This window comes from Terrapene carolina, unplaced genomic scaffold (assembly GCF_002925995.2).
Source record: "Terrapene carolina triunguis isolate 2854851 unplaced genomic scaffold, T_m_triunguis-2.0 Scaffold68, whole genome shotgun sequence".
In the NCBI taxonomy this organism is placed as follows: Eukaryota; Metazoa; Chordata; order Testudines; family Emydidae; genus Terrapene; species Terrapene triunguis.
In genome coordinates, this window is record NW_020664419.1 from 64,782,505 (window position 1) to 64,795,708 (window position 13,204).

General features: G+C 44.0%; 1 protein-coding gene across 1 annotated transcript in view; it reads left to right on the forward strand.

Moving 5' to 3' along the window:
* The first annotated feature begins 1,641 nt into the window (after positions 1–1,641).
* Positions 1,642–13,204, forward strand: part of NAV3 (neuron navigator 3) — a 382,361-nt gene continuing 370,798 nt past the window's right edge. Inside the window, exon 1 of the mRNA XM_029910866.1 lies at positions 1,642–1,791. Within this exon, the coding sequence (XP_029766726.1) occupies positions 1,642–1,791 (150 nt within the window). The remainder of the gene's footprint in view (positions 1,792–13,204) is intronic.

The following is a 13,204-nucleotide window of genomic DNA, read 5'->3' on the forward strand; positions in this document are numbered from 1 at the left end:
GAAAGGAAGACATGTGCTGTAAATGTGACTACATGCCCACACAGATGAGATATAATGGGGGTTCCTACTCCATTAATCTATATGGGCTAGCTATACGTTGGATCCAGGTATGTAGGAGTAAGCAGGTGCTGTGTGTCTGCTTACTCCCTCTCTAGACCTGGTTCATGTGAATGGATGAAAAATGGGTGGAACCTGGGCTGCTGTGCTGGTGCAGAGGGTGTTATAATTTGTTGCTGATATAGACCAGCAGCAAATGGCCACCCTCTGGAATATGAAGAAAGCAAGAGGTAGATTGTGACTCAAAGTGTTACTTCTGAAGTGGTGTGGCTCATCCACTACCCCTTGTTCAGGGCCTAATATCAAAATCTATCTCTGAATGTCTAGACATATTTATTTTTATGCAGTATTCTATATGTTTTGTGTGAACACCAATTATAATAAACTCTCAACACAACACATTTTCACTAAGTAAAAATTTTTTCTGGCTGTTCTTTATATACACTTTTGGCAGTGCAAGTTTTCTCCATATCTCCCAAACTCTCTATGCAGTAATTTCCATAGACTATAGGGATATCTGCTGGTGATAGCAGAGCTGATTGACTTCAAAGTCTCTCTCACTGTTGTTGCCGAACTTGGCCAAGAGTTTGCTCATGACTGTAACAGATGTTTCTGCTTTTTAAAAAAGACCAATGGGAACCTTATGGAGGAGGGTTTTTTTACTTCAGTTCAGAAGTGAATGCCAGCATAGCTGTGATTTTGAAACTCTCTACCCAACTCACAGGAACAAAAGTTGATCAGCAGCAAGTAGATTTGAGCCAGTATTCTTAGGAGCAAAGGTTCCCTTTCCAACAGATGAAAGCATGAGTTTACCACTCTGCCAGCTACTTGATGGCAGATAATCAACAAATTCCTGTTTAGTCTCCATTCCTTTAAGGTGATAGGTCATTTTTACAGTTCATTAGAGAATTTCGCAGTAAGTTTATTTTGTGAAGAAAATTTGGATCAAAATTCTGAATAGTTCACACGTGCTGACACAAAGCATTGCTTTGATTAACCTTCTAGATATTACTAGGTTCTTGCCCAGCTAATTAAGAGTTTAAACATTTCCTTAGTATTACAAAATAAGTGAGGTAGGTGTTTTTAGGATTTATAGTTACTTTCATTAGCAATCTTTGATGTAGGGAAACCTTTCCTGGGAACAGTGATGATGGGGGAAGAAATAGGGACCATACCATTTATTGGGGGAATAAAAAGTTTGAACGTCAGTCCAAAATCAAATTCAAACTTATTTTAAAGTTTTAAAAGAATGCGTGATGACTTTCTTTCCTTTTCAGACTTCTTAAGAAGCTTCCTATTTCAGCTGAAATTTGTTAGAATCTCTTAAGGCCTAGAAATGTTATATAGGGTTATATATTCTAGGATATCTCTGATCTACAGTAAGCTAGTTTTGAAATCAGCAGCCATGCAAAGCCCTGAAAAGATGACGCAAGAACTGAGAGACCCTTTCATAGGTAGAGAGCCATTTGGGAATGACAGAAAAGGGATAAGGGGTAGGGTAGAGGATATTTGGTGAAGGTCCGGGAAAGGATGTTAGAGAGGCCAGTATGCCTGCTAAAGGTCAGACAAAAGACCTGTGAGACAATGGCTCAAAGAGCAATCAAAGGGGAAGACGGCAGAGAAGGAAGGAAGAACCAAGATTTAGGATATGTTTTGAATAATCATTCAGACCAGCTAATCCGAACTGAATTTCGAAGATCTCTTGAGGTTTGCTCATCACTAGTTGCAATACCAGTAGGTTTCTGAATTTTCAGCATTTATCATTTGCTCCATCTGCTTAGTAAGGAAGAAATGGTTGATCCATTTTTTTTTCTTTTCCTCCTCCTGAAAAGAGAAGCTTCTGCTTTCATTAAGCTTTACCAGCTGTCCATATGGTCTAGTCAATAGGTCAGTGTGTATGCAATTACTATTAGCCCTGGTTCAATCTTGCAGCAGTTTTGTTTGTTTCCCAATCATATTGTGTTTAATTCTGATTACTTTAGACCAAACACTTAAATAATTAAATGAAGTGCACATCATCAGAGAAATAATGATCAGTTATGGGAATATTTTAACTTGTGTGTGTTTCTATTAACTTGAAAGCCTGAAACACTCCAGCAAAAGGGCACCAATCCATTGACTCACTATGTAGCCTTGGGAAAGTCACTTATCCTTATGATGATTCCTCTTGAAAAATTAATATTTTAGTATTTGACCTACTTCCCAGAGATGATGCGATGCTAAATTATGTGTAAAGGGTTTTGAAATCCTCAGTTAAAAGGTCCAAAGTCTGAATAAAGAAAGAAAAGGCTATGACCTTTCTCCTTCACACCAACTAACGTAATAAAACCAAAAACTCCCAGTTGTGTCTTAAGGGTCAAATTGCTCATAGGATAACATAGTACCCCTGCATGACAAATGTCCCTCTTGAAAAATTTCCTCCTCCCAGTACACTGACAAAGCAGAAGGATTTCCTTTAGGAAGCAGGATGCACCTTTTTCTGTGGCTGTAGCTTTGGTTTAGATGGTATATCACTTTAGATCCCAGACTGTTATGGAAGACAATCGAATCTTTTGAATTTAGTATCATTGCAAACAGGATCTGGTTGTTACAAATAATCAATCCATTTTGTATGTTGCCCTTTGTTTAGCAAAATTACTCCACATTTGTTTTGTAAAATGAAATACAATAGGATTATTTTGTTATCATCGTAGCATTTTAACTCAAAGACTGAACAATTGAATCTTATCATTGTCTAACTAACCAGACTTCTTTTTACACACCAGCTAGAGGCTTTTCATGAGTTTAACTCATCCTCAACTCATTACCACAACTTGGCACTACTTAAAAATCTGAGCCCAGTTTACTTGGATTTATTACACAAGTGATGATCGTAACACTTTTAATACATTAGTATTATCTGTTGCCTTTTTTAAATATTAAAATTGCTTCCCACAGCTATATGTATCCAGCTGTTTATAGCAGGAGGAAAAGGTGAGCTTTTGCTATAACAGCATGCACAAAACAGTTAACATATTCAAAACATTTTCAGGAGTGGGACTAGCCCACTTGGAGCCAGCAATTGTACCAGCAATAGCCAGAGCTGTTGTACTAGTGGGGCAAAGTCGGGGAGCAACACAACCTAGAGCTTTACAGCTTCTGAACCCCAGACATTTAGCTGTTTTGACCCTGGAAACATGCAACAACTTCTCTAACGCGGATTAGACAGCAGCGGGATCAAGTAAATCTCTTGGCACCACTTGGGGCAGGTGTCCTCCCCCTTGCCTTTTCCTGTGGTCTGAGAGACATTGCCAGCTGTTTATTCCAGTTTGGCAAATGTTTGGGGGTGGAGAATAGGAGCAGCCTTCACAGCCCTAGAAGTGTCTGATGTCAGAATTTATATGGAGGGAAAGGAGACTTCTGCTGGAGTCTTGTACTGTGGTGGATTGTCTGGCAGAGGTGTGGAATGTTGGAAGGATGACTTGCCAGTGGTTGAGCAGGGAGGAGAAGAGGATTGGATAGTGGTGGAGAGGGTTGGATAGCATGAGCAAATGATGGGGATAAGGAAAGGGGTACTTTGCCTTGGAAAGGGATTTTAGTGGTTTGGGGGCAGTTTTGTACATATCAGGGAACGTATTTTGTAGCAAGCTATATCACTGTTATATAACTCTGTGACTGAATTTTCATTGCCCTCATCTGCCCATCCTCCTATTTCCCCACCTATTGCTGTTGCATCAGGTCCACCGTTAGAATGCAGGTCCTGTGGGGCAGGGACTGTCTCTTCCTACATGTTTAGAAAGCCCATGGCCTGGCACATTTTGAGTGTCACTGTAATATAAATAATAATATACTATTTCTGTTCATTTTGTGTTCAAGATCTTAATCCTAATATAATTTGTCCTGTTTTTTTCTATTAAAGTATCACGCTATCTTTGAAAAACTGCAGAATCTGCTGCTTTGGCATAAATGCTATTGCTTTTTAAAGATTTCCGAGGATGCTTTCCCAAAGTATGATGATTTGGAGATTTTAGGTGCATACCTGCTGTGTGCTGAGGTCCAAAAAGAAAAGGCACCAGCCACCCAGACCCCAAGACCCTCTATGATTTGTATATTTTGCCCAAGATTCACGCATCTGAGCAGCACCTCTCATTTGTCCTATGTACTATAAAGGGCATGTTCCAATGGCAATGAATAAAATGTAAACCAAACCTGTAGGAAGTGTAAGGCTTTCATCTCCTTAATTTTAACATGGATCTGCCCCTCTGTATTATCTCATGACCTCCCTCCCACTGTCTTGCATATTTTTGCAACAACTGCTATCACCCTACAACCAGCCTCTTTTCCAGATTGTTCCATCAACACTGCACTGTCATCAGCCTTTGTGAGGGTATAAAAGCATGATGCCTAACAGTTTGGCCTAACAAACCAACCTGGGAAAATGTTGTTTCTGGACCTGGATTTCCTACGTCATAGCAAACACTGGATTTTTAAATGTGTTTTATCCATGAAATCTTTCCCCCCCCCTCTTTTATTTAGGGGTGGGATAGGAAATCTACCCCAAAAGTTACTAGAGTTTACAGATGAGATTACTTGGATTTCACACATTTGTTTACTCTGCTATTCAAAGAAGTAGATATGACAGCTATTCTCTGATCTGGTGATGCTTATACTATATGTACACTATTCCATTTTGAGGTTGACATGAACTGTAACTATGTGATTAGCCTGTTAGTTATTTTGTGCTTTTAGACAACTGCTGTATAAACAGATTGTTATGGTTAATAATTATTATTTGTTAAGTTTAATGTGCTTAGTACTATACAATTCACCGAAGAATAGTCCTCTCTACTCACCACTTTCTCCATCTTGTTGACAACACTATCATCCGTCATGTCACTCAGCTTCGTAACCTGGGGTCATCTTTGACTCCTGTTATGAGATGCATAGATACAGACTGTATTCAAGTCCTGGCACTTCTTTCTCCATAATATCTCTAAGATATGTCTATTTCTCACTGTCCATACCACTAAATCTTTCATCCAAGCCTTTTTCACCTCTTCTCTTGTTTATGGCAACCTCCTCCCCTCTCTGTCTTTCCTGACATTCACTTTGTTCCCCTCAGATCCATTCAGAGCACTGCTTCTGTGACTGTCTTTCTCGCCCATTGCCTAACCATGTCACTCCCCTCTTGAATCCCTCCTCTCTCTTTTCTCAACTTGGTCAAATACAAGCTTTTGTTCCTTATTTTTAAAGTCCTTCACCAGCTAACCCTGCCCCGCATACCATTTCATTTCTTATTGTGTTGCCTCCTGCCCATTCAGCTCCACCAGCAATGCTAGCTTCTATAACCTATTTGCAAAAAGAACAGGAGTACTTGTGGCACCTTAGAGACTAACAAATTTATTTGATCATAAGCTTTCGTAGGTTACAGCCCACTTCTTCAGATGCATAGAATGGAACATATATTGAGGAGATATAGATACACATACAGAGAGCATGAAAAGGTGGGAGTTGTCTTACCAACTCTGAGAGGCCAATTAAGTAAGAGAAAAAACTTTGAAGAAATTCATGCTGATGCTCAAATAAATTTGTTAGTCTCTAAGTTGCCACAAGTACTCCTGTTCTTTTTATGGATACAGACTAACACGGCTGCTACTCTGAAACCTATAAACTATTTGTCCACTTTACACACAAGCACTTTCTCCTATGCCTGTATACCTGTAACACCGTCCTCCAGCAAGCCTGCAAAGCCTAGGGTATGTCTACACTACGAGAGTAGTTCGATTTCACTTAAATCGAATATGTGGAATCGATATTGCAAAGTCGAACGTGTGTGTCCACACTAAGGACAGTAATTCGACTTTGTGAGTCCACACTAACGGGGGAAGCGTCGACATTGGAAGCGGTGCACTGTGGGCAGCTATCCCACAGTTCCCGCAGTCCCCGCTGCCCATTGGAATTCTGGGTCGAGCCGCCAATGCCTTCTGGGTAAAAAAATGTGTCGAGGGTGCTTTTGGGTAACTGTCGTCATCCGTCCGTCACTACCGCCCTCCCTCCCTCCCTGAAAGCGCCGGCGGGAAATCAGTTCGCGCATTTTTCTGGTCAGTGACAGCGCGGACGCCACAGCACTGCGAGCATGGAGCCCGCTGCGACCATCGCTGCAGTTGTGTCCGTTGTCAATGCCTCGCAGCTTATCATCCACCTTTCCCAGAGGCAGATGCAGATAAATCGGGCGAGGAGGCTACGGCACCGCGGTGAGGGCCTGAAGTCTGAAAGTAGCACAGGCCTGTCAGAAAGCACGGGACCCCGCGCCGAGGACATCACGGTGACAATGGGTCATGTGGATGTTGAGGAATGGCGATTCTGGGCCCGGGAAACAAGCACGGACTGGTGGGACCGCATAGTGCTGCAGGTCTGGGATGAATCACAGTGGCTGCGAAACTTTCGCATGCGGAAGGGGACTTTCATGGAACTTTGTGAGTTGCTGTCCCCTGCCCTGAAGCGCAATGACACCCGGATGCGAGCAGCCCTGACTGTCCAGAAGCGAGTAGCCATAGCTCTCTGGAAGCTTGCAACGCCAGACAGCTACCGGTCAGTCGCAAACCACTTTGGCGTGGGCAAATCTACCGTGGGGATTGTTGTGATGCAAGTAGCCAACGCAATCGTTGAGGTACTGCTCTCAAAGGTAGTGACCCTGGGAAACGCGCAGGCCATCATAGATGGCTTCGCCGCGATGGGATTCCCAAACTGCGGTGGTGCTATAGATGGAACTCACATACCTATCCTGGGACCGGACCACCAGGCCAGCCAGTACATTAACAGAAAGGGCTACTTTTCAGTGGTGCTGCAAGCACTGGTGGACCATCGGGGACGTTTTGCAAACATCAACGTCGGATGGCCGGGCAAGGTTCATGACGCTCGCGTTTTCAGGAACTCTGGTCTGTTTAGACGGCTGCAGGAAGGTATTTACTTCCCGGACCACAAAATAACTCTTGGGGATGTGGAGATGCCTACAGTGATCCTCGGGGACCCAGCCTACCCGCTAATGCCCTGGCTCATGAAGCCCTATACTGGCGCCCTGGACACTGAAAAAGAACTCTTCAACTACCGGCTGAGCAAGTGCAGAATGGTGGTGGAGTGTGCTTTTGGCCGTCTCAAGGGGAGATGGAGAACCTTACTGACTCGCTGTGATCTCAGCGAAACCAATATCCCCATTGTTATTGCAGCTTGCTGTGTGCTCCACAATCTCTGTGAGAGCAAGGGGGAGACCTTTATGGCGGGGTGGGAGGTTGAGGCAAATAGCCTGGCTTCTGATTACGCACAGCCAGACAGCCGTGCGATTAGAAGAGCCCAGCGGGATGCGCTGTGCATCCGGGAGGCTCTGAAAGCTAGGTTCCAGAGTGAGCAGGGTAACCTGTGACTTTTAAGTTTGTGTACAGAGAAGCTGAACCTGCCCCCGTTTCTCTACCCAGTCAATGTTGACTATCCTCTCCAGTTACATACCCCCTTCACCCCCTTCCAACACACGTTTAAAAATAAAATGACTTCTATTTTGTTAATGGACACCGTTTTCTTTATTACTGTTTTCGCGGGAATGTTTTAAACCTGGGACGCAGACTGTGGTGGGGAGCGGGTGTAGTGTGGTGATGCAAATGACGCTTCTAAACTGCAGGAATGACAGGCTCCGCAGTGGTGGACTGGTTGTTTCAACGGAGCCTGCCAGCCCTCCTGATGGCGACTGCGTGTATGTGGTGGCTCTGTGACTTTGTGGCAGGGGGAGGAGGGTTACAGATCTCCTGCAGCGTGGCTCTGTGATCCAGGATAAGGGCCTCTGCATAAGATCTGTAACTGCCCTCCCCCGCCACAAAGTCACAGAGCAACCCCCCACCCCCCCACAGAACATGAAAACCACCTCCCAGACTGACCAGGGTAACTAGTGACTGCACTGTGTGTGTGCCCTGCTGCTGTCCTGTCCTATTACCAACCACCCTACCCCCCTTCAGACAGACTCTCCTCTAAAGAACATGATGGAAACAGTAATGAACAGAAACGTATTTTTTATTAACAACCACACATGAAACTGGGGGGTGCAACTTGGACGGGGGCTTGGGTGAGGCGGGAAGGAAAGGACTTTTCAAATTTGGGGGAATGAGAGCCTTCTGGTGCTTGAGCAGTCTGCAGGGGTGGAGTGAGAGTTTTCACGGACTCTGCCGCCCCTCCTTCTTTGTACTTTGGGTGAGGGGGGTATGGGACTTGGTGGCGGGGGAGGGCGGTTACTGATAGACTGCAGCGGGGCTCTGTCCTCCTGCCTCCGTTCCTGCAGTACATCAACAAGGCGCCGGAGCGTGTCCGTTTGCTCCCTCATAAGTCCAAGCAGCGTTTGAGTCGCCTGCTGGTCTTCCTGCCGCCACCTCTCCTCACGTTCCATGTGTGTCCGGTGCATTTGGGACAAGTTCTCCCTCCACTGTGTCTGCTGTGCTGCCTGGGCTCGGGAGCAGTCCATTAGTTCTGAGAACATGTCCTCCCGCGTCCTCTTCTTCCTCCGCCTAATCTGCGCTAGCCTCTGGGTGTGTGATGCCAGGCTGGGTTGGGAGACAGTCGCAGATGTGGCTGTGGGAATGGGAAAAAGGGAGTGAATTCCTCAGAAAGATAAATGTAGTTGTGAACAAAGAACATAGTCTTTCTCTGTGAACAAGACCATGCACTGTACCTATCACATGCGCACTCAGGACAAGGTCAAATTTTCGGCCCTCGCATTCAGTGCCTGGGGTCTTGCACTGCCAATTTGAGAAGCGGGGCAGGACACCGGAATTTGGGTAGCAGGCAGACATGGTAAGCCGTATACTTGTGGCTGCTTAAAACTTTGATAGTAGCACTGGCCTCCTTTCACATTGAAAGCAATGCTAGTCCCTGCTGCCAGCAATCCGGCCAGCATCAACTCTGCCCCTGTCCCACCCCCTCGCGGCTGTCCCAGGGAAAAATCCCTGTATGCCGCCCCTCTCCCGCCTCCACCGCGTGGCTGTAAACCGGCGGTTAAAGTTCTGTAAAGGAACGGGCAAGCAGTCCCAATACTAACATTCCCCTACCTAATTCAAAGCAGGTCACCATGAGCGACATCACCCTGATGAGGATCTCAGACAGAGATAAAGAAAGAATGCTCCAGGAAAGCCTGCAAAGACCAGGGCTGTATGCCGCCATGCTCTGCAGGGCAATGATCCCTGAGTACCTGATGGTCTCCTGGCGTGGAAATGTTAGCTACTACGGAGGACCCAATAAGGCCGCTCTCCCCAGGAACCTGATGCAAAGGCTTTCCAATTACCTCCAGGAGAGCTTCGTGGAGATGTCCCAGGAGGATTTCTGCTCTATCCCCGGACATGTAGACCGCATTTTACTGTAGCTGCAGTGGCAGGGACTAAACAGTAGAGCGGCTTGGGCAGAACAATCATGCAAAACCGGACATTGTTAGATTTGTTTTTAATAGTTGCACTGCCAGGGACTGAAACATTAAGCGCCTAGGGCAAACTAATCATGAGAAACCCATTGTTGGTCTTGTTAAAATTCCTGTTCTGTTAAAAATAAATGTTTAGAGGTTTAAAGCACTTACTGGCTGATCCTTCCCCTGATTCTGTGTCCTGGTTAACGGCTGGGGACGGTTGGTAGGGGATCTCTGTGAGGGTGATGAAGAGATCCTGGCTGTCGGGGAAATCAGCGTTGGAAGCACTGTCGACTGCCTCGTCCTCCTCATCTCCTTCCTCATCTTCCCCGTCCGCTAAGATGTCTGAGGAACCGGCCGTGGACAATATCCCATCCTCAGAGTCGACGGTCACTGGTGGGGTAGTGGTGGCGCCCACACCAAGGATGGAATGCAGTGCCTCGTAGAAATGGGATGTGTGGGGCTGGGCTCCGGAGCGTCCGTTTGCCTCTTTGGTCTTCTGGTAGCCTTGTCTCAGCCTCTTGATTTTCACGCGGCACTGCGTTGCATCCCGGCTGTATCCTCTCTCTGCCATGGCTTTAGAGATCTTCTCATAGATCTTTGCATTCCGTCTTTTGGAGCGCAGCTCGGAAAGCACGGACTCATCTCCCCACACAGCGATGAGATCCAAGACTTCCTGATCAGTCCATGCTGGGGCCCTCTTTCTAGTCTGCGATTGCACGGCCATCTCTGCTGGAGAGCTCTGCATCGTTGCCAGTGCTGCTGAGCTCGCCACGATGTCCAAACAGGAAATGAGATTCAAACTGCCCAGACAGGAAAGGGAATTCAAATTTTCCCGGGGCTTTTCCTGTGTGGCTGGTCAGAGCATCCGAGCTCGGACTGCTGTCCAGAGCGTCAACAGAGTGGTGCACTGTGGGATAGCTCCCGGAGCTATTAGCGTCGATTTCCATCCACACCTAGCCTAATTCGATATGGCCATGTCGAATTTAGCGCTACTCCCCTCGTTGGGGAGGAGTACAGAAGTCAAATTTAAGAGACCTCTATATCGAACTAAATAGCATCGTGGTGTGGACGGGTGCAGGGTTTATTCGATGTAACGGCACTAAATTCGACATAAACGCCTAGTGTAGACCAGGCCCTACTCTTTATTCTTTCGTATCTCTTCTAAAGGCCCACATCCACTGTGAAGTCTATAGGAAGCTGTCAAGAATAGCAGCTAGGAAGATGGCCAGTAGGGACTTCAGATATTTATCTTATTTGCTTGCTTGTTTATCTCTGATCTAGAATTTTAAAAAAATGAACTGACTTGTAACTATCTTGCTGTCTACATAGCGGGCCTACATAGCTGTTTACATAGCTTTTACTCAGTCTTCTTTCCTCATTTCTTCAAATTGTTCTACACCCACTTGCTGTATGTTGTCTTTATTAGATTATAAACCTTTCAAGGTTTTATTCTGTTTGTAAAGCACCTAGCACAGTGGAGCCCTTAATCCGATTGAGGCAGTTAGGCAGCAGCAAAATAATAATAACAATAATGTAATTAAAACAAACTTCGAAATAATAACCTATTACTGGTACTGATCATTACCTCTAAAGCCTGTGAGTTATACTTTACTGATTACTTTTTTTTTTTTAGATAGTAGTAGGTTGCTTACTGATTACTTTTAGGGTTTTTGTGTCAAGCAAGTGGGTTGCGGAAAGAGAGTGCAGGCACTATGACCATCCTGAGGAGAGGAATAGCAAGATTGCCAAAATATGTAACTCAGTTTATTTACTTCTCAATGTTATAATTTTAAGAAAGAATGTATTGTAGTTATGTGCTGTTTTAAGAGAGTATCCTATTATTCTAGTCAATTCTTTGTCTCATTCATTGTCCATTAGTCTTGTCAGCAGGTTTTTCATCTTCAAGCCTTGGGGTGGAACCTGTCACCCCGTGCTTTAGTCCAAGCTCTGAAAATCCCATCAGAATTTTCTGCCTCACAACAGCAAAATGGCAGATCGCACATGTCTATTTGTCTACAGCTTTAACTGAAACAGTTGTGTATAAAGATCCCCAAATCCTGACATGTACATTCCCTTTATAATGTTGCAGGACGACAATAGACAGCACAAGGAGCCTTCCTCCTTTGTGCTGTATGCAAGGACTTGGAACATTACACTCTGCTAGCACCCTTGCTTGTAGCAGAGAGGTGCAGTGTATAGATTCATAGATTCCAAGGCCAGAATGGACCACTGTGATCATCTTATCTGACCTCTTATATAACACAGGTCATAGAACTTCCCCAAAATCATTCCTAGAACACATCTTTTAGGGAAAAACATTAGGGCTGTCAAGTAATTACAAAAATTAATCACAATTAAAAATATTAATTGTGATTAATTGCACTGTTAAACAATTATAGAATACCATTTATTTAAATATTTTTGGATGTTTTCTACATTTTCAAATATTGATTTCAATTATAACACAGAATACGTGTATGGTGCTCACTTTATATTTTTTTATCACAAATATTTGCACTGTAAAAAAAAAAAAGAACTAGTATATTTCAATTCACCTAATACAAGTACTGTAGTGCAATCTCTTTATCATGAAAGTTGAACTTACAGATGTAGAATTATGTACAAAAATATAACAGCATTCAAAAATAAAACAATGTAAAACTTCAGATCCTACACTCAGTCCTACTTCAGTCAATTGCTCAGACAAACAAGTTTGGTTGCAATTTGCAGGAGATAATGCTGCCCACGTCTTGTTTACAATGTCACCTGAAAGTGAGAACAGGCATTCTCATGGCACAGTTGTAGCCAGCATCGCAAGATATTTACGTGCCAGATGTGCTAAAGAGTCATATGTCCTTTCATGCTCCAACCACCCTGATGACAGATTCTGCTTGGTAACAATCCAAAGCAGAGCAGACCGACGCATGTTCATTTTCTTTTTTGATGGTTCGGGTTCTGTAGTTTTTGCATCGGAGTGTTGCTCTTTTAAGACTTCCAAAAGCATGCTCCACACCTCGTCCCTCTCAGATTTTGGACGGCACTTCAGATTCTTAAACGTTGGGTCAAATGCTGTAGCTATTTTTAGAAATCTCACATTGGTACCTTTTTTGCGTTTTGTCAAATCTGCTGCGAAACTGTTTTTAAAACGAACGTGCTGGGTCATCATCCGAGACTGCTATAACATGAAATACATGGCAGAATGAGGATAAAACAGAACAGGAGACATACAGTTCTCCCCCAAGGAGTTCAGTCACAAATTTAATTAATGCATTCTTTTTTTAACAAGCATCATCAGCATGGAAGCATGTCCTCTAGAATGGTGGCCGAAGCATGAAGGGGCATATAAATGTTTAGCATCTGGCACATAAATACCTTGCAACGCTGGCTACGAAAGTGATATGCGGACACCTGTTCTCACTTTCAGGTGACATTGTAAATAAGAAGCTGGCAGCAGTATCTCCCGTAAATGTAAACAAACTTGTTTATCTTAGCGATTGACTGAACAAAAAGTAGGACTGAGTGGACTTGTAGGCGCTAAAGTTTTACCTTATTTTGTTTTTGAGTGCAGTTATGTAACAAAGAAATCTACATTTGTAATTTACACTTTCACGATAAAGAGATTGCATCTGTATGAGGTGAATTGAAAAATACTATTTCTTTTGTTTATCATTTTTACAGTGCAAATATTTGTAATCAAAAATAATAATATTATGTGAGCACTGTACATTTTTT